Here is a 21,784-nt window from a genome sequence, read left to right as displayed (position 1 = left end):
TGTAGGTTGTTGTCAATACTTATATTAACAACAACCTTATATTTAGGTTGTTGTATTGTTGGTTCACTCGGTGAGATCTTGCAGACAGCCTGAATGAGGAGGCTTGTGCACATGCACAAAGTTCCAAGTTCAAGTTGCATTCCATGGAAGCATTTCCAACTTCCGTCAAGGAAAAGTACATATATAGAGTATAATAAATGCACGATAAACATTAGTCTCCACACTGACTCATTCTGGCAAATAACGTGAAAACATTGTAACTATAACTAATGATAGTATTGACAGTTCATGCAGCAGATCTGTGTGAGAGCTTTCTTACCTTTCCAACACATATGTATCCAGCAAACCGTTTATGGGAAATACATCCAGATTTCGTCCCCATGTGATCTCTGGTCATGTGTGTTTACTAGATGTGTCTGTCCGTTTTTTCTGCTTCAGTTTAAAGCCATTTTTCCATACTTTCAAGTTTCTTTGGCTTCATTATACTGGCCCTGACCAGGTTTGTTGTTCTAGGGTCAGAAAAGCCCCACACGTCATCTATGACGTTGCCACAGACAATGTGTCATGACGTGTTGTCCTAAGTGTTTCCAGACAGGGCAAATTTTTGTCCTGCTAAGCTTGTGAATCCTTCATTTAAATGCTAAGTATCTAAATGATAGTAAGGATGATGACAGTCATGATGACAATCCTTCTCATGATGTAAATTGTAAAAAAAAAAAAAAAAAAAAAAAAATCAAGACACTACATCTTTAATCTTAAGGCACTGGAACTTCCTGTTCAGGCATTTTTTTTATTCTTCCTAAACATCTTATCCTTCCTGAAGTGAGAAACAATGAGAACAGAAGCCAGTGTGTGATATTTGGAATGAAAATAATGTATATAATATTAACCTTGTCTCAGAGCTCCCTTTTTAATATTACCCATGGATCTGAGCATGTCGCGCGTTATTGCTCGTTGTAGGCCGGCAGCGTGAGTCACCTCTTCCTGTAATTGGCATGCAGCAGCGGTAGCAGCAGGAAGCAGAGCTGCTCTTTAAAAATGCATGTGGGACAAGAAGCTGGAGAAACACTGACGTCACCCCTCGCCGTCTGTCTCTGCCCATCCCATCCTTCCAGCTAGGATTCAGTTAATGTCTTTTATTGGGTACTGTACTGCATCCAGTGGATATGGACTGTTGAGTCCAGTTACGTCCACTGCATGATTTGGAGAATAAACACACGGTTGTGAAGCCATTTGGAAGAAATAGCAGCTAGTTAGCATCAGCCATAAGCAGCTTCATAATTATTGCACAGCCTGGACGGGTTATTTTGACTGAAATTTTTAACTCCAGTAGCTAAAGTGACAAATATAAATTCATACACACACAGAGTGTTGTAGTGTTACAGTCATGTTACAGATTTCAGTCTGATCAATTAGTGACCTCTGACCTGCCATACTGACATTAAAACAATAACCAGTCACATGCTTCCTGTCCCAGCTGATATTAACCACGTGCTAACAGTGCTGGCCTCTCTGCTAACATCACTGTCACTGCTCTTTCCAGAAACTGATCTGTAGCGCCCCCTACTGTCTAAATGTGTTTGCTGCCCGTGCTTTATTGATTGCAGCCTGTCCATCTAAACAGAGATTTTACTGTAAGACAAAACATTGATGAAAATAAGTCATTTAAAATAGCACTGATGTTTTTTAGCTCCCTTTCACCTCCCCATGCCGAGCACTCTACACTAACCTTAACCTTGTTGTTATTAACACACAATTTGACTGATTTTAATCTGCAAAGATGCTGCAACCTTTCCACCCTCCACAAGTTTGAATCAGATCTTGTTCATATTCAGAACATTCTCATCATCTTCATCTACCATCTGCAAAGCCCCTAAAGGGACATGAGCAAAGCTCATTTTTTATGTGCTCTACAAGAGGTGCTTTGTGTGCACTTGTGTGCACCAGAAGCACTCTAGTGTGAATTAGAAAGATATTTTGTACTCAGATGTTATGGGTTTGTCAACACTGAGGCAGCTGCGCTCTGGATCGTGTCCACATAAGATCAAATGTAGCTCACATTCCTTCACGATGCAAATGGTACACCTTTTCTGTGTCTCCACAACTGCTCTTTTCACACAAAGTCATTTCAGCGGTACCCAAGAATCCTCTAAAGAGGCCTTGTACCAAAGACATTCAGTCGTTGCTTTAGGTTGCTGGTTAGCTTCCAAAACTCACAACCAAACAGTAAGACAGGAAGCACCTGGACACTTAAATACTTGTACCTACCTTCTCCATCAAAGGTATTAGCATCACCAAACCCCTCGATCCAGGGACTTCATGACTCCATATGCTCTTTCCAGGCATGAACGTCAGTCACTGCCTCGATGAGGGAATCTCACCAACCCAGCAGCTCAGTGTCCAATCAACACATCCATTAATAGCATCTCTATTAGGCACTAGATACATGCTCCCTGCTTCACACTAGGAATGTAAAAAAAAAAAAATGCTATGGTGTATGCTGGGTGCAGAATTTTCTCAAGTTTTTCCAATTTTCTCTACTTATTTGTACATTTGTTGTGTATTGTGGACTAGATAGTATTTGGTGCACACTATATAAACCCAGGGGGAAAATACTTTTGGTCTTGTCTCTTTTGGGGCTCTGCAGGCATCTTACCATTAAAAAAAAAAAAAATCTTTTCTTTTGTCAACTGTTTCTGTGCTGATTTTTGCTGTGTGTAAAGTGTTACATGCTGCTGCTACACCACATTTGAGACACACGGGACCTGCTAATAACTCTTGGCATTTGTTTTTACCCACCTGTGGTACCAGGCCGGTGCGAGGAGCATCTATTGTGACAGATTCCACCCACCTGGTACCCACAGCCACAACCAGGCAAATGATATTTTCCGTTTCTGCACTGCTGTGTGATCTCGGCTTGTGCACATCACATGCACGCCAACTGCAATGACCTTCTCTGATATGTGATGTCACCAGCGGCTTCTGTCATTAGCTGGCTCTCTATTAATCAGCAACACGCTGCTTTGTTCTGTATTCGCTTGCTGGCAGTGGCGACATGATGACGGCAGCCAGCAGCTCTTCTTCTTCCTTCTTCCTTCTACGTTTTCTGTCATGTGGTAGATTAGTCTGAAGAGAAAATCCATGCAGGAATGACCACGCCTGGGTCAAATGATATTTCCCAATAAAACAGCCTGTTCCTCTTGCAGCAATATTGCAAATCAATGAAAATTACATAAAATATAAGACTTGTTCTTCCAAACTGCTCCTTTTCATTCAAAATTACATTCATTTTGCTAAATAAACATTTACTGCGATAGTCTCAACCTATTTGCTCTTCCTTTTGAGTGGAAAATCACTGTAATCTTAGGGTGAATTAGGCTTAAAGATTATGTTGCTAGATGCAGCTACTGGGTTTTGTGGGAACCGATCACCACATATTGGAAATAGGTCACATATAATCAGCTGCATGATTGGAGAAAACAGCCTTGCTCACATTCATATCACATTTGTTGATATTTTCAACACTATTAGACTTTACACAATGCATTTGTTGGAAGAATATCAGAAAGCTGCAGCCATTATGTGATATGTTCTTGAATGATGTGTGGTCCAACACAAAAAACAGTTATTGGTTGTCTGTGTGGTTCAACAGCACACAATTAAAAATGGAAAGCAACTGCTGTATGAACTACTAGGTTTGACCTATTCCAACCTAGGCTCCATTTTTAGATGTTTTGGGGTTGTTTCCCTCAGTCAGGACAAACATTTATTTCACTGGAATGTTATTGATTTAGGATGTAAATGTCGCTGCAGGCTAACCGGTTAATTAATGTTACTGGGCGGGGCAATAAAAACTCATTCTTGTCACCACAGAACATTAGAAGTATATGGTTGTACCTCATTAAATGTAAATACAATTTTTAAGAAAATGGATTCTGCATTTAGCTGCTTACCTTAGTGTCTTAACTGCCACCTGGCACTGCTGTCCTCAGAGGCACTACAGGTTGATTGCCAAGGAGGAGTTTGTTCTGTAAGACCAAGCCCCTCCTCAGCAGTCAACTTGTAATGCCTCAGTAGACAGCAGTGCCAGGGGAGGACGGCTTGCCTAAGGTAAGTGTCTGGCTGTATTCTAATGACTTTTTGCCTCTTCAGTAGCAACAAGAAGCGGCTTACTCTGTGTTGTTACTATCTTCTCCAATAACATTAATTAGCCCCATTAGCCTGCGGTGGTATTTGCATCCTAAATCAACAACACATTGATTAAATTAATGTTTCTCCTGAGTGAAAAGATGACCGCCAAAAGATCTAAAAAAGGGGCCTAAGTTGAAAAAAATATCAGACTTCTTAAGTTTTGAGGACGTTTTCAGCCATACACAGATGCAAACCAACTCAAAGCGTAGCACATTAGTCAGTCCACGATACGGATTGTTTTGGATCTGGATGCAGAATTGTTTCCTTCACACTGTATTACAACAAGTCCTGCACTTTGCAGCAGTTTTCTATGTGCTGTGGATCCTCCAGTTTATGGTACTTAGTGTAAGAAAATATTTTTCTATATTTCTCTAAGAACTGTGTTTTTCCCCTAACTATAGACAAGAGCTTAATGATGGGTGTATTAAATTTTATTATACTCGTGAATATACCTCAGTACTCCATGGGTCAAGCAGGTTTTCAGTACTACCTAAGGTGATTAACCAACACTTATAGTCTGGTCTTAGTAGAAAACAGCCTACATAAACATTTGACAACATTCCAGAATAGTAACAATAGTCAGGTAAGGGTCAATAAAAGGGGGATCAAAATTTAAAGTGATCCAATCCTATTGAAAAGTATACCACATTGTCTGATCATAATGATTCCAACGGAGTGTCGTTTGGACTATCTGGCTGATTGTTTTGGATGTAAAAACAACAAATGTAGTGACAAAGACCAATGTCCGTTTGTACAGGGGTCAAACGTTAAAGTTTCTCCAATTTTCGTAAAGTGATGCACCTTGCTGTTTGAGTTAATAGGATTTTTAAAAAGGAATAGTTTGCATCATGTGTTGTGATTAGTTAGAATGTTATGTGGTAACATGTCATAGGTTATAGAATCCAGTGGATGTTAGCCTGGTTTTGCCCATTACTTTGAAGACAATCATTCTAAACACTCAAAAACTATTCTGTTTTTTTAATCCTCTTAGCTTAGCCAATAATTTACATCACCTTTTAGCAAAACTGTAGCAACTTTATTTTTTTAACCCCTGAAACTGGCCTTTTTTACTATTTTTGATATTTTTTACCCTATAACTCAGACATTAATAGTCCAAATGATACTTTTTTGTAATCCTGACAATCAGACAAATAATGTGGTCTGCTTTTCAATATGATTGGACCATTTTAAAAATTGAAACTCTAGTGTATTCTTTCATTGACCGTAATTGAATTGAATTGATTCGTGTTTCCTTTTTTTCAGTGTTTTTAAAGCCTAAGAATATTAATTTATATTTGTTTTAAGGATGCAGGATGGTAAAATCCTCATTATCATGTGTGACACAAATCAGGTGTAACAGGGAGATTTGATGTCTGAAAATGGGTATAAGCAGAGAAAAAAAGGCAAATATTATTTGACCCAGCCCTATTTTTAAGTAGTTTAAATTTCAGTATCGTAAGAGCATCCAGAACCAGATTCCATAATGTATATTCCATGATTTATGTTGCATACACTTCTGACTTTGAGGGTGTGCTTGTCAATGAAAATGATTTTTTCTCTCTTTTTAACAGGCGAAGTCAGTTTTTGTCTCTTTATCTTATGTCTGTACTCTTGCTTTTTTCCTCCCCCAGATCATCCTGAAGTAAGCGTCAGGAAGGCAATGGAGTGTCACGAAGCTGCACTAGGAAACCCCAAACAGCCCCTCTGTAAATACTACCTTTCCTCTCCCATAGAGGTCCAGCAACATGCATGCTAAGAGTGTAACATCACAATTTAACCGTAAGAACTGCAGTGCCAGTGTAACACACACACAAAAAAACAAACATATGTATTGCTATAAAAACTATTAACATTGAAAAGTCAAAAATATACTTATCTACATGCATAACCGAGACACTATAGAGGTCATTTTAATAATCATCATCCCAAAGTACTGGTGATTCCATCTCTCTCTGCTTTTTCATCCCTGGGAAAGAGAAAAGATATTTGATTTGCACTATATGAGGAATATAGTGCTTAGATAGACAGAAAACAGGAAGAAAAACGCTGTGCAGAACCCTACCAACGCACTCGGCGCTCTCAGGGGACAGGGAAATAGAGTAGGGCGCCCCAGCCCCCACGCCGTCTTTGCTTTTCTTTTTACAAAGTTGAATGTCCCAAGGACAGACAAGATGGGACCGTTTGGATCACAACCCTCAGCTGCTGCCCCAGACGCTGCCAAGACGCCATGACACAAGTCCAACCTTTGAAACCCCCACCAGGAATCCTCTCACCAAAGCTGAAGAAGTCAACAGAATCAAACCTGCTAGAAAGCAGAGCAGCATTTTATCCTGCTAAGTTTTTGTTGTTGTTGCTTTCTTTTCCATAGCTCAAGTGGCTCACAACACAAATATGTCCCGCCCCCCTGCATCACTCAGACTTTGTTTGGGTTCAGAGGAGCAGTGGGATAGATTGTGCAGGATTTTTGCATGTCTTCAGGACAGGCGAGAACAGATTGTGGCCATTTATCGAAAAGCCTAAAGGCCTGGGTCTTTACCAAGGGCTTAATGAAGCCTGAAGGCCTTGTGTGTGTGTGTGTGCATGTGTATGTTCAAGTATGCACCTGGAGACTGAAGGTCTGCCGGCAGACTGGGACTTGAAGTGAGGTCTAGCAGCTGTTGACAACATCCAGCATGTTGGAATGGGGATTCAAGTGCTACGACTAAATAAAAACAAAAAACGCAAAGGTGCATTTGACAATGCTCAAAAGATGACTTGAACTTTGAATTGGAGGGCTATCTGTGACCGTCGGTTGTCCTGTCCAACCCTACTATCACCGATAATCCTGTTCCATTGTAGAAATCTGTAGAAGTGCCTAAAGTAAAACCCCTCATCGACAACACGTGCATTCGTAGAAGTCGCAGAAGCAGCACAGTGGCTGCACAAAGCTACAAGGACTTTTGGGAAAGACATCACATTTCACTACTCGTGAACTCGACTCCTCCGACAGTTGTAACTGTTAATTAATGTCACAAGTGAATTTATCCAAACAAAAAGAAACACAGAAACGACAAATCACAATAGCTCTGTAGAATGTTTGGTGACTTTCATGGTGTAATGTCATTTTCTTATAATGCTTTGAGTAGTTTACATGAGGAACGTGTGTGAGAAAATCTTGAGAAAAATGTATTGTAAAATGTGTGATGTATGTAAAGTGTCTCTTATTTTGAGAGTTTATATTACATGGTTCTAGAAGTGTATTCAAAGTTATTTAAAGTTTGCATTGTGTCCACTATCGAGATATGTTTGAATGCCCACCTTTCACCTCCCGCACAATCATTTTTTAAGCAAACTTTTTAACACTTTATATTATTTCTCTAGTTTTTGCAATGCATTTTAGGAATATTGTGTTTTAGCTCATAATACTAAATTTTATTTCCCTTTTTATTATTTTTTAAATGTTGAAGTAATTTCATGGTGCTTGATTAACATTGACAATCCACAATCATACCTTTGGAACAGGTTCACATTTTTTGGGGGTTTTGGTCACATCGATTGTTGTCACATGAATTACGGTTTGTATGTAATATTTGATTATGGGAGGTGGCAAAGGTTCTGTTTTGTTGTAATTTATCTTGTGTTACTCTTGGTCAAATTTTAGTCAAAACAACGTTGTAAACTATTCTATTTTGAAATGATTGTAATTTAATGAGCTGTGCTACATTCTGCACAGTCAGTCGTTTCAAAGGTCTAACCTGAATGAGAAGCTGGACAGCAACGAGGGGTGGGCTTTAAAGGTCCATCTGCCAATAGATCGCCACTGGAGCTTTCTCGCCTTCTCATCAAAAAGGATCACAAAGTTACAGTCATGAGCATAGCTGTTGAATCACTTGTGTTGATGGAAAATGTTTATTGTATAGATGACATTTTAGCCAACAACAACAAAAAAACAAAAAAAAAATGATTTCAAAAAGATGTACTTTTCACTCTAGTATAATAGTATTTCATAACAATATTGAGTTATTGCTGTGGCAACCAAATGTTGCAATGACAGAAGTTGGGTATTTTTGTAAATGACATTAAGTTGATTTTTATTTCTTTTTTCTTTGTTTTTGCTAGGACACTGTACACAAGGTAGATTGTAAAGAAGATATGAACATTTCTTATTCTTCATTGAGATTATGACAATGACTAAATATTTTCATTAGCAAATGGCGGCCTCTGTAGTGCTGCGACACTTAGATTTAAGTCATCAATGTTACATAGATTATACACACACACATTATATATATATATATATATATATATATATATAAGACCTTAATGTTCTATAAATGAATAGGTCCAGATGTGCAACTCTTCCTTTGATGAAGAGTCTTTCAGTTCCACACTGAGACATTTTATTCCAGGCGTATGAATCACTAGCGTTAAGGGTTGCACTTTTTATATTGTTTGAAGATGTGATGTTTTTAATTTCTCTTTAAGATGTGGTGGGCACAGCTAACCTAAAAGTTAGCTTTGATAACAGCTAAGCAAATAACTTAAAAGTTAACTATGATAACAATAAACCACTAAAACATTTAGCTGATGTCACTAATCAAGACATTTTATATGAATTTATCTTTTGGTTTGTTTTCTTGGCCCTAAAACCCAGAAAAACAGATGGAAAGAACTGAAATTTTATGTTGTAGCTTAAATCTTTATACTCATCCAGTCTACACTTGTTTTGTGGACTTAGAGAAGGCGTATGATCGGATAACCCGGGAGATACTGTGGGAGATGCTGCAGGAGTATGAAGTGAGAGGGTCCCTTCTCAGGCCCATCCAATCTCTGTACTCACAAAGCGAGAGCTGTGTTTGGGTGCTCGGCAGTAAGTCAGACTCATTTCCGGTGGGGGTTGGCCTCCGCCGTGGCTGTGCCTTGTCACCGATGTTTGTGATATTCATGGACAGGATATCAAGACATAGTTTGGGGGGGGGGGGGGGGGGGGGGGATCTTCATTTTGGTGGGCTCAGGGTCTCATGACTGCTTTTTGCTGACCACCAGCACTCACTGGATCATTTGCAACCATGTGAAGCAGCTGGGTTGAAGATCAGCACCTCTAAATCTGAGGCCATGGTTCTCAGCAAGAAACCAATGGACTGCCTACGCCGGGTAGGGAATGAGGTCTTGCCCAAAATGAAGGAGTTCAAGTACCTCGGGGTCTAATGAGTGAGGGGACAATGGCATTCACTCTACCATACTGATGAAAAAGAAGCTGAGCCAAAAGGTGAAGCTCTTGATCTACCGGTCAGTCTTTGTTCCTACTCTCACCCGTGGTCATGAGGGTTGGTTCATGATCGAAAGAACTAGATCACGGGTACAAGCGGCCAAAATGGGTTTCCTTAGGAGGGTGGCTGGTGTCTCCCTTAGCGATAGGGTGAGGAGCTCAGTCATTTTTGAGGAGCTCGGGGTAGAGCTGCTGCTCCTTTCCATTGAAAGGAGCCAGCTGAGGTGGGTCAGGCATCTGGTAAGGATTCCCCCTGGGTGTCTCCCTAGGGAGGTGTTCCAGGCACCTCCATCTGGGAGGAGATCCCGGGGAAGACCCAGGACTAGGTGGAGAGATTATATCTCCACACAAGCCTGGGAACGTCTCGGGATCCCCCAGTTAGAGGTGAATAATATGGCCCGGTAAAGGCAGGTTTGGGGTCTCCTGCTGGAGGTGTTGCCCGTGTGACACTATCTCAGATTAAGTGGTTGAAGATGAATGAGTGAGTGAGTTTAACTGTGAAGGTTCCCAAAAAGGTTTAGCATGCCAAGATCAAAGGTTTATCAAGGTGGACATATACTCAACAAAAATATAAACGCAACACTTTTGGTTTTGCTCCCATTTTGTATGAGATGAACTCAAAGATCTAAAACTTTTTCCACATACACAATATCACCATTTCCCTCAAATATTGTTCACAAACCAGTCTAAATCTGTGATAGTGAGCACTTCTCCTTTGCTGAGATAATCCATCCCACCTCACAGGTGTGCCATATCAAGATGCTGATTAGACACCATGATTAGTGCACAGGTGTGCCTTAGACTGTCCACAATAAAAGGCCACTCTGAAAGGTGCAGTTTTGTTTTATTGGGGGGGGGATACCAGTCAGTATCTGGTGTGACCACCATTTGCCTCATGCAGTGCAACACATCTCCTTCGCATCATCCGTGAAGAGAACACCTCTCCAACGTGCCAAACACCAGCGAATGTGAGCATTTGCCCACTCAAGTCGGTTACGACGACGAACTGGAGTCAGGTCGAGACCCTGATGAGGACGATGAGCATGCAGATGAGCTTCCCTGAGACGGTTTCTGACAGTTTGTGTAGAAATTCTTTGGTTATGCAAACCGATTGTTCCAGCAGCTGTCCGAGTGACTGGTCTCAGACGATCTTGGAGGTGAACATGCTGGATGTGGAGGTCCTGGGCTGGTGTGGTTACACGTGGTCTGCGGTTGTGAGGCTGGTTGGATGTACTGCCAAATTCTCTGAAACGCCTTTGGAGACGACTTATGCTAGAGAAATGAACATTCAATACGCGAGCAACAGCTCTGGTTGACATTCCTGCTGTCAGCATGCCAATTGCACGCTCCCTCAAATCTTGCGACATCTGTGGCATTGTGCTGTGTGATAAAACTGCACCTTTCAGAGTGGCCTTTTATTGTGGGCAGTCTAAGGCACACCTGTGCACTAATCATGGTGTCTAATCAGCATCTTGGTATGGCACAGCTGTGAGGTGGGATGGATTATCTCAGCAAAGGAGAAGTGCTCACTATCACAGATTTAGACTGGTTTGTGAACAATATTTGAGGGAAATGGTGATATTGTGTATGTGGAAAAAGTTTTAGATCTTTGAGTTCATCTCATACAAAATGGGAGCAAAACCAAAAGTGTTGCGTTTATATTTTTGTTGAGTGTAGATAATTAACAAATGAAATAAAACAGTAGTTTTCTATTCAACATAGAATTTGTTCACATTACAGAAAGCATTAAATGAATAAGAAATACGAGAAATAAAAATAAACATGAAAATAATTTTAATAATCAGTGCAGTTACTCTGGCTTGACCTCTGGCTCCATCTCCTTGGGGTGATGCTTGTTGCCTTCATATGATGTGTCATTTTCACTTATTGAACTAGTGAATACAAGAAGTCCGTGCAACATCGTGTGGTGTTCATTAACATGCCTGCATTCAGTACGCATCTGTAGCCAAATACACGCTCAAAGAGAAAATGAAACCCATACCTGTAGGCCTCTAAGCTTTTGTAGTTTTTCATCATTGGGCTGAATAAAGCTGGACTCACGATTAAATATGTGTCAAATTGCCCCAGTTCCATACCTGATCAGTTTGTCAGGTCACGGGTCCAATATCTCCGTTGGAATCTTGCGTAGCTCAGGAAGAGTTTTCAGTCCTTTATCACACCACTGCTTGGTGAGGTATTTTTGCCAAGCTTCTGCATCTAATGCCATCATGTATATTAAAACATTGGACATAATTTTGTCTGTTACAAGAATTGTCACTAACAACAATAGTGACTTCGGCCATTCTGTGGATGGCCATTGTCCTAAACATGTGAGAATGACGCCACTTTCTGGATCCCTGAATTCTTTTACACGCTCCAACAAGAACAAACATGATTTTTTAGTTAAATTCTTTTTTTTTTTTCAATGTTAATTTTTATTACTATTATAGCAGACTAAAAGTTAGCAGAACTAAATTTAGTGAACGCTAATTGGTCTGCTAATGGTTTTCAAAGTTAGCTGAAAAGCTAATCTGCTAACAAAAACATTAGCTTCATTAATTAGCTGTTAGTGGATTAGCTGAGTTTAGCTGTGCCCACTGCCAGAGATTACTGCATCCTGTTAGTAACGTTTATCAGACAAAAACTACCAATAAATATCTTCAGTGAAACACTTTTCTTTTTTTTCTTTTTTGGAGTGGGGGGCTAAACAATAACATACTGAATGTTTTTAACGGGGTGGGGGGAAACAAACTGATGGCTGTACACAAATGTCCTCATTCGGTGACCCACAATGCCCTTGTGTATGGAATATTTTTTATTTTTTTGAAATGTGTTGGCAGTGACTGATGGTAAAAAGATAAACTATGTAAGCACTTTCTGAGCAGTTCGTCAACTGGGCAGACTCAGCTTATCCAAACACTTTGCCTTATCTTGAGTCCATCGTGCTTGAGGTTTTACGTTTTAAGAGCTCTTAAATTTTTTTTTTTTTATTAGAATGTCCCTTCTCTGTTTCATTTCAAATATATATCTTTAAGTTTTTAATATTTGCATCAAAGGTCCAAATGGAGCGACTGCAACAGTGAGAACAGTCATCGATTATTAATGTCTGCTTTCCCATGTCTGCAGTGACATTTTGTCCCATTGCCTTAACAATGGTTTTGGAGCGTGTTACTGACAGCTGTAGCCAGCAGGAGGCGCTACACAGGGGACTGGGACTGCAGCATATATCGTGACTGTCTGTGCCATCTTTATTGCAGTGCACCTAGAAAAAAAACAAACAGTAAATCAGCAACAGGACCCTCACTGGATGAATAGTTTTGATGTAATCATTTTTAAATGTATTCTTTTTTGCATATATTTTGTGCGACTTTATGTTTCTATAGTCAAATGTTTCTTCAGTTCCAGCAAGATAGTGTAAAATCTATTGAAAGAAAAAAAAAATTAAATAAAGAAAATTAAAAGAACTGAATTTGTGTTAAATTTCTGCTTGTTGTTTTTTTTTTTTTCTGTCTTGCCTCTTTTTGTGCAAACTTCCTCAGACTGAATTTACTTTGCCTCTTTTGTTTTTTCTTCGGGGGCTGGGTCGAGGATCCGTGGTGGCCCCTGATGTCCACACTGGAAAAAACTGCCCTAAAAGTAAATAAACAGTAGATGACAGGGTGATTAGAACAATATTAAATGTGTGGCAGCTGCCTTGTGCTGAAAATTACATTTAAGAGGTTAATGACAATAATCTTGCATCATTTATAGGTATTTGCAGGTTTATGGAGCATTTGATGACACCATGAAAAAATATATGAGGCCTCCTTAACACTGGTGTTTAAAGGTATTGCAATGTGTTCTATTCACATCTGTCACTGATTCAGCTGCTGACTTTGAATTATTTATTAACAAAGCAGCTGCAAAACGCATGGATTTAGTCAAACCACTAAATTTACTATGTTGTCACAACTCTGAAAGAAATCATGCAAGCAATCATTGCTAATTTAGAGAAACCGCACAATACACCTTTTTCATGTCTGATATGACGCCAATACTGGAACCTTACGTATCTGCTGATGCCATTCCCATAACCGTCCTTATATTTTAAAGCTACAGTGTGCTGGATTTGGTGTCATCTAGTGGTAAGTCTGCACATTGCATTGCTGTAACCTCAAACAACTGCAGTTTCCCTTCACATTTTTACTTCTTTAGCGTCAGGGATTTATGGTCTTTACTTCTCTTGTGATCAACAATATATGTTATCCTTTTCAGAAAAAAATGAGGCTTCTCGAGCCTGTTAGCCTGCATTAGCAACCAATAGACAGCAGCAACCACTGATTCCTCTTATTTTTTCCTGTCTTCCAACCACACCGCAAACTGCATGGAAGAATAAATATGTCCCTTCTGGCCTATTAAATCAACATTGCAGCCTCCATGAGGGGGCGTGATCTCATGTACATATGAAGTCGTTATTCTAACCTTATAAAAACACACTGATTCATTATCACAGGTGTGCAGACGGTATGAAGTCTGTATTCGATTCCTTATAATAAACACTCCTAAATCCTTCACACTGTAGTTTTTAAACAACTACTTCGCTAAACTAGCAATCTAACAAACAACTCAAACAGTGAACTTCTCCCCTAAAATGAAGTCATACATAGGTCACAACATGAGTCAGATGTGCTATAGAACATTCGGAACAGATCTGATTTTTGTTGTTTATTTATTGATTTAAATTTTTGATATTCGATCCAGTAATTTTGTCCAATATCAGGCCGACACCAATCCAAAATATCAGCTCGTCACACTCCTAATTCTTTACAGTGTAACTGTAAAAGCTGTGTTTTGCATAGACTTTCTTTTGGTTTGGTGCAGTTTGTACAGCTGCACCTGCTAAAGATTTTCAACAGAAATTATAAGAGAGAAAAAAATTTAACTAAAATTTGGCACCTCCTGTCTTAGGAAGCTTCTCACAGATAGGGCTGTTACTGATTTTACTCTGAGTGTGTCTGCGATCTGTTTAAATAAGAATAATTTCTATAAGGTATTCCTGTAAAGGTTTGGCTGCTCTCTTTACGAGCATGATAATCACAAGTTTTAAAGGTGTCATTCATCCCCTTTGATTTTCCACAAACTTCACAAAATTTACTTTGTGTTGAAATGTAGTTATTATTAAAGTACCTTTATTTCTGTGGTGTATTGCTAAATTACAGTTATGTGTATTGTTTACTTACATAAAAAGACTTGATATAATGTATTTTTCTAATATACCAGTTTGTATCAACCCTGCACTAGTCTTAGCTCCAGTGAGTTTGTTCACTATGGACATGACGCGTGTTAAATTGTCCCTGTAAAAATTTGATGGTACAAAGCCGCGACCTTTAGTGCAGAAAAATGAAGCCAATTTACAAGTGCAAAGGCTTACAGTTCCTTGAATGGCCACTTGGGACTGACTCAAAAAGCAAGTCGCTCCTGTTTCAGACGCTCATGTTTAATTGCCCAACTTTACAGCAGGATAAACATGTTTACATGCTGGTTTTGGTCTCCATAACTATGTTCCCTGTTCATGACAACTGTACAGGGAGTGAGTTTTTATTCAATTTAACAGATTATGCTGTTTTAAGCCATAAAGTTATGACTGAATAGTGGCATGCGCACTTTAAGTGACTGCTAGTTTGGCCCTGCTAGCAGTGATTGGTAACAGCTGTGGACCTGACTGTGCTTGTCAGTTTTGAGCAATATATTGCTAATATCTGAGATAATATGGGTTACTGTGCAGTTAATTGTGCTAATGCACCATCTAAGAAGTCTGTGTTCCAATATTTCCATTGATTGCTGTTTTAATATTTAATTTGTATGTTAGCACGGATAGCAGTAATTAGCAGGTGCTGCTAATGCTGACATTAGCTCTACTATTACTGTAAGGTAAGTTGGTTCCACTCCTCCAGCCAATGCAAAGGAGTCGGTATCGGGTTATTTGGTCACGTGACTTTTAGTCAGGCTTCTGACATTTTGCTGATTGGCTGAGACATGCCGCTCTCTGATTGGCTGCAGCCTTTGTTTACAATGTAGCACTGGTACCACAGTCTCTGGAGGAGTGGAACCAACTTACATTTTCGGCGGTTACGCCACAGCCAATCACACAGCGTGCCGTGATAGCTAATAGCGGCCGACGTATCAGATGGACCAATCACAGCCATGTTTTCAAAAACACTACCAGTCTCTTAAGAGACTGGCGTAACCGCCGAAAATGTAAGTTGGTTCCACTCCTCCAGAGACTGTGGTACCAGTGCTAACTGTAAGGTTACTGAGGCAATATTCTGGTCTTGATTTAATACCCGCACGAAAACACCTGTTAAGAAAACCACCACCCAGTCCACAAAAACACACATTAACCAAACACCCAAACTAAAGTTAGCCTGTTAGCTTTAGTTTGCAATTATGGTGAGGTATATTCGGGCTTCATTTGTCCCTCCCTGGTCCCGCTGGTCTTGCCCAAGCTCTACCTCGTTACCCATTTATGGATTGGCCAGGAGTTAGGCAGTGAAGCAGTGATAAGATGGCAACACTTGGAGTTTCCTGATTTGAACTTCACACCTGCTCTTCAGAAAACCTGCGGATGCCATCTCAGGTATATTATCTTACATGCATTTTACAAATCCAAACTATTTCCAGATGGAACATGGACCATATCAGAATTTGTGGTACTGTGCAAGAACCCTGGAAGTGCGTAAAGCAGTGCTCTGTAAGCGGAAATATTGTTGAAATTTTATGTTTTACAAAAATAATACCCTTCTGTTGTAACACTAAACCAACCACTGACTCATCTTCAACCTCTTACTCCAATTAAGGGTCACGGGGTTGAAGCCTATCCCAACAGTTATAGGGCATGAGGCGGGGACCGGGGTACAGCCTGGACAGGACACCAGTCTGTTGCAGGGCCACATATAGACAAACAAACACATACACAGACAATTCTTAAAGTTTCCAATTCACCTAACCTGCATGTCTTTGGATATGGGAGGAAGCCGGAGAACCCAGAGGGAACCCACTCAAATACGGGAAGAACATGCAAACGCCACATAGAAAGGCCACAGGTAGGAATCGATACCATGACCTTGTTGCTGTGAGGCAACAGTGCTAACCACTAAGCCATTGTGCTGCCCACTCTAAATCATTTAAGATAAAATAACTTCCAATGTTGCTAGGCAGCTGAGACTGGTTTCAAGGCTCATTCTGTCACCGGATGTACTTACTTACAGAAATGGTGGACGTATTCATGAAGGGAAGAAAAACTTTGCGTAACACATACGCAGTCTATGAATATCAACAACAACAATCATAAAATGCAAGAACATGTTAATAAGTACACAATGCACTTTTAAAAATTCAGGAAAACTGCAGTTTAATTTGTTTAGAGTACTAGCATAGATAATAAGTAAGTCCCGTCAGGTGCTCCCTTGTTTTCATTCAGGGTGGCCACAACAGCTTTGAGGTGAATCTACATGTAGAATTAACAGGTTTTACACCAGATGCCCTTCCTGACACAACTCCACATTACACGGAGAAATGTGGCAGGAGTAGGATTCGAACCAGGAACCTCCTATGCTGAAACCAAGCGCATTAACCACTTGGCCAATACAGATGTATTTTTTACTTATATAAAAACAGGATTTCTCTCATTTGACACAGTTGCAATGGTAAGGAAATTGTAAGGCTGAATTGCAACAAACATTTTAGCACTGGGCCACAATGGAAACATTTTGTGTTACCCTGTGTATTTATGTATCCATGTTTGTTTAATACGTTTTTATACTGTATTATCTTACACATGTTTACATTTTATACGAATAAAAATCAATCAACCAGCATTCTAAGGCTCTAGAGAGGAGCCAACTTGTTTTTTACTCCACTCTTATTGCTGTGAACATGCTAATAATACATGCGGCACCAATCACCCCCCATACGTTCCAGGAAATAGTAGCATCCAGTGGAGGCAGCGTCCACAGAGGCGTGGATTCGCAGCCCTTTTTTTAAACTCTGCTGTGTGCTCCTGTGCAGAGAAATGTAACGTTAGTTTGTTGGGAAGGATGTGCCATCTAGTTGTTTCTAATAATAGCCAATCTTATTTGAACCACACCGACGCCTTATTGCGTTATGGATGCCTTAGGAACGGCGTCCCGTCGAGATAGCGTGGGAATATTCCGGGCTGCGGCTACATCCCGGGGCTAAACGCTCATCATGCCTGTAGCTCGGGGATGCGTTTGTTTTATCCGCCGCTGAAGGTCGCTTTGGCTTGTCGCTATGCGGGAGTATAAGGTGGTGGTGCTCGGCAGCGGCGGGGTGGGGAAGTCCGCTCTCACCGTCCAGTTTGTCACCGGGACCTTCATAGAGAAGTACGACCCGACGATTGAAGATTTCTACCGAAAGGAGATCGAGGTGGACTCCTCGCCGTCGGTGCTGGAGATCCTGGATACCGCCGGTACCGAGCAGTTCGCCTCGATGAGGGACCTTTACATCAGGAACGGTCAGGGCTTCATCCTGGTCTACAGTCTGGTCAACCAGCAAAGTTTTCAGGACATCAAACCCATGAGAGACCAGATCATCAGAGTCAAACGGTGAGGCACTTACACCCCCTTAATTATATATATAGATATATATCTATATAGATATAGATAGATAGATAGATAACTCTTTCCAAATGGTTAAGACGAGGTTACAGAAGTCCCCAAAGAGGTAGCCACAGGGGCCGGTGATTGTACTCGTACCAGCGATACAAGAACCTTTAGAGCTGTTTGGTTTCAAAAACCTACTGGTGTTCAGCTGGAAATAAATGGTTCAACATTTCTTTTTTTCATCTTCAAAACTTGGTGGTTTGGAGTCCGGGAACAGTGACGTCACCGGCCAAGAAGGATGAAGTGCTACTTCAACTGGTACAGAATAATGAACAACACTTGAACATACTGGTTAACCACACAGACCCAATGGCATTCCTTGGTCACATATCTCCACCTAGGACAAACGATCAATCATCAGATTTTAAATAATATTAGGATATTAAGGATAATATGCATCACTCCCTGGTCAGATGAATTTTCAAGGAAACATCTACCCTATAGGTATAGAAGAGGAAGGGTAGACAGGTCAGTACCGCTGTTGCAGACCAAACGGTCCACCCTTAAAAATCGGTCCGCCTTTTGCATCTGCGTATGCGCCATTTCGAACCACAGAAACACGTCTGAGATGGAGTCTCTTCACCCAAAGCAATCAAATGGATTAATGGGATTATTAACCATAAGATGATAAAGTAAAACCTCTTAAATCATTCTAGTCAGTTTTAAGCAGAAACAAGACCGTTTTAAGCAAAAACTTGGCGAAATTCCGTGACACTTTGAAATGGCCGACGTGCAGTGAATGCTTCAGCTAGCAGCTCGTTTAGCCGCAGCGCTCTGATTGCTTCTGCCGCCTTTTATGATGAAATAATGCTGAATTTATGTGGAAATGATTGTTGTACAAAAGCTGCAGATATCTGTCGCTGAGATTGATGATGACTGGAGTGCAGTTTGAAGCAGAAACCACTGTATTAATCTGTTAACCGCGTCATCAGGGCGGACCAGTTTTTAGGGGGACCGTTCTGTCGGCAACACCGGTCTACTCTTCCTCTTCAATAGAGGAAGGGTATGAGGTAGGAAGGTAAATGGTTGGTGTGTGGGGTAGGTGAAGGGTAGATGGTTGGTGGTAGGGTAGGTGAGAAAGTAGAGGTTTGCAGTGTGGTACAGGGTAAGTTAAAGGATCTGGTGGTATAGAGAAGGCAGTTAGAGCGTTAGAGTGTATATTGGAGTTGGCTAAAGGGTATGAGAGTGGAACAAGGGCAGAGATATGGTAGAAGATCGATGGTTGGACTGTGGAGTTGGCTCACATAGTCTGAAGCATATGTTATATGTAGAAGGAGGTTAGAGGTAGGATTGAAATTTGGTGATTCAGGTGTATAGCAAGATAGAGACAAGGTAAAAGTGTCAAGGGTAGGGTATGGCATTGGACTGTACAATAGAAGTGTAGGAAAAATGCACATCCTGGTCCTCAATCACACCAAAATGTAATTTTTTTTTGTTGATAAAATTGGTAATTTGTCAAGTTTTATAGAGATCAGCTGAAAACATTTTTGAGTAATTTGGCTAAAAGCTGAGCAAGGAAAGAACAGACAACATAGCCTTTTTGAGAGAGGTAACTAGAACTCATCTGGAGATGGTATTTCAGTTGCTGGTATTGTTTTTCAAATATGACTCAGTGTTGACCTACAACTTTCATTTCTTCCATCTATCGTATTATTCTTTCAAAATTTAGATTCTGGTATTGGAAATGTCAGTTTTCTTTGTGAATATATTCCCCTTAAACGTTGGAATTTCATTTATGAGTACCAACAGTAATGTCGTATGACTCGTACCAATCCGTCAGTGCTAGACTGTGCAGGAAGTAGACCATGAGGGAAGCCACCAAGAAACCTATGACAACTCTGAAGGACTTGCCAACTTCTGCGTATGTGATTAGAGAACCTGAGCATAGTGCAAATTTTGCGTGTTACCTCAACTATATACAGCTTCTTGGTGGAATGGAATCAAGAATGATTTTCTTAAAAAGGACAAGTTAAATGCCAGCTACAGTTTGGAGAAAGGCACATGGGAGACTTTCTCCACTTACAGCCATAGAAGCGTATATCTCCTGAGGAGTTGTCATGGGTGTCTTGCTGGCTTTCCTTGCTAGTCTACTTGCATAGTCGCTCAGTTTTCGAGATGTGCCTGCTTTAGACAGATTTAATGTACCTTATAGTGTTTCTTCACCATAAGGTATCATTTCAGTCTGATAAGATTGAAATGATGGTTCTTGGTCCAGTGAGACATCGGCATCAATTTGACCAGTTAACGCTCAGCTTAGGCTCGTGTGTCATACATCACACTGACAGAGTGAGGAACCTTGGGCTAATTTTTGATCCTACATTGTCCTTTGACCTCTACATTAGAAATATTATGAGGACTGCTTTTTTCCACCTGCGAAATATAGCGAAGATTCGTCCCATCCTGTCTATGGCTGATGCTGAGACCCTGATCCATGCATTCATCTCTTCTAGATTGGACTACTGCAATGTTCTATTTTCTGGTTCACCGCAGTCTAGCATTAGGGCTCTCCAATTGGTTCAAAATGTTGCAGCCAGACTTTTGACACAAAGCAGAATGTTCAACCACATTACACCAATTTTGGCGTCTCTTCACTGGCTTCCTGTACCAGTGAGATCAGATTTTAAGGTTCTGCTACTAACCTATAAAATTATTCATGGACTGGCACCTCCCTACCTAGCTGACCTAATTAAACCTTGCATACTGGCCCAGGCTTTACGTTCTCAGGGTGCAGGACTACTTTATGTCCCTAGGGTGAATAAGAAGTCTGCGGGTCACAGAGCTTTCTCTTATCGTGCCCCTGTTCTGTGGAATGGTTTCCCTGCGTCAATAAAACAATCAGATTCTGTGGAGACTTTCAAGTCCAGACTTAAGACACACTTATTTTCCCTTTCATACGGCTAGCATACTGGTACAGTTTTGTTTTACGCTTTTTACTCTTTTAATTTATTAATTAGTAATTGGAGCGGGTCGCGGCCTCAACTTTACCTAAATTCTGGGTCTTTTAGTGAAGCGTAGGGCTAGCGACCGGCGATCACCTTAGTATTTCTTCTGTTTTTCTTGTTAATTAATGCTGGCAAATTATACAGTATTTTTTTGTCTTTCTGATGCCTGATTCTGTTTTTTCTCTGTTTAAGGTGCAGCTCCATCCAGAGATGAGTGTTGTATTTGTGTTGGCGACCGTCCTGTCCTGTGCACCAACAGCAATTCTTGTATATTCGTCCGTGAATTGTTCTGTGAATTGTTTCTGTAATTTATGTTTGTAGCATGGCCCAAGCAGAGGGTCACCCCTTTGAGTCTGGTCTGCTTGAGGTTTCTTCCTCAGAGGGAGTTTTTCCTTACCACTGTTGCTCTGGGGGTTGGTAAGCTTAGACCTTACCTGTGTGAAGCGCCTTGAGGCAACTCTGTTGTGATTTGGCGCTATATAAAGGAAAATAAATTGAAAAATTCTTGATGAACATTGTAAATATCCTTTGAGTTCTCAAAAGAAAACTGTCTATAAAAGTGAGGATTTACTGTAATTTCATCAGAGGTGCCCATAATTGTTTTTTTTCCTTTTTCTCCACACTATGAAAGTATTTTGTTTTTGTTCAGTAACTTCAGACATTGAAAAAATATTTTGATTATAAATTATAGAAGTGTATAATATATATAATAGAATAGATTTATAGAATATATATTATAGGGT

General features: G+C 40.3%; 1 protein-coding gene across 2 annotated transcripts in view; it reads left to right on the top strand.

Moving 5' to 3' along the window:
* The window catches only part of LOC117516393 (ras-related protein Rap-2a-like), a 50,842-nt gene that overhangs the window by 2,454 nt on the left and 26,604 nt on the right, over positions 1 to 21,784 (top strand). Inside the window, exons 2-3 of one of the 2 annotated variants that reach the window (XM_034177372.1) lie at positions 15,479 to 15,483; positions 17,450 to 18,042. In XM_034177372.1, coding sequence (XP_034033263.1) covers positions 17,729 to 18,042 — 314 coding nt within the window. In that variant the 5' untranslated portion in view covers positions 15,479 to 15,483; positions 17,450 to 17,728. Of the gene's footprint in view, positions 1 to 15,478; positions 15,484 to 17,389; positions 18,043 to 21,784 lie in introns of those variants that run through there. The other variant, XM_034177371.1, reaches the window with a different exon arrangement.

The sequence above is a fragment of the Thalassophryne amazonica genome, chromosome 1 (genome assembly GCF_902500255.1).
Source record: "Thalassophryne amazonica chromosome 1, fThaAma1.1, whole genome shotgun sequence".
NCBI classification, from domain to species: domain Eukaryota; kingdom Metazoa; phylum Chordata; class Actinopteri; order Batrachoidiformes; family Batrachoididae; genus Thalassophryne; species Thalassophryne amazonica.
This window is presented reverse-complemented; position numbering and strand designations above follow the sequence as displayed.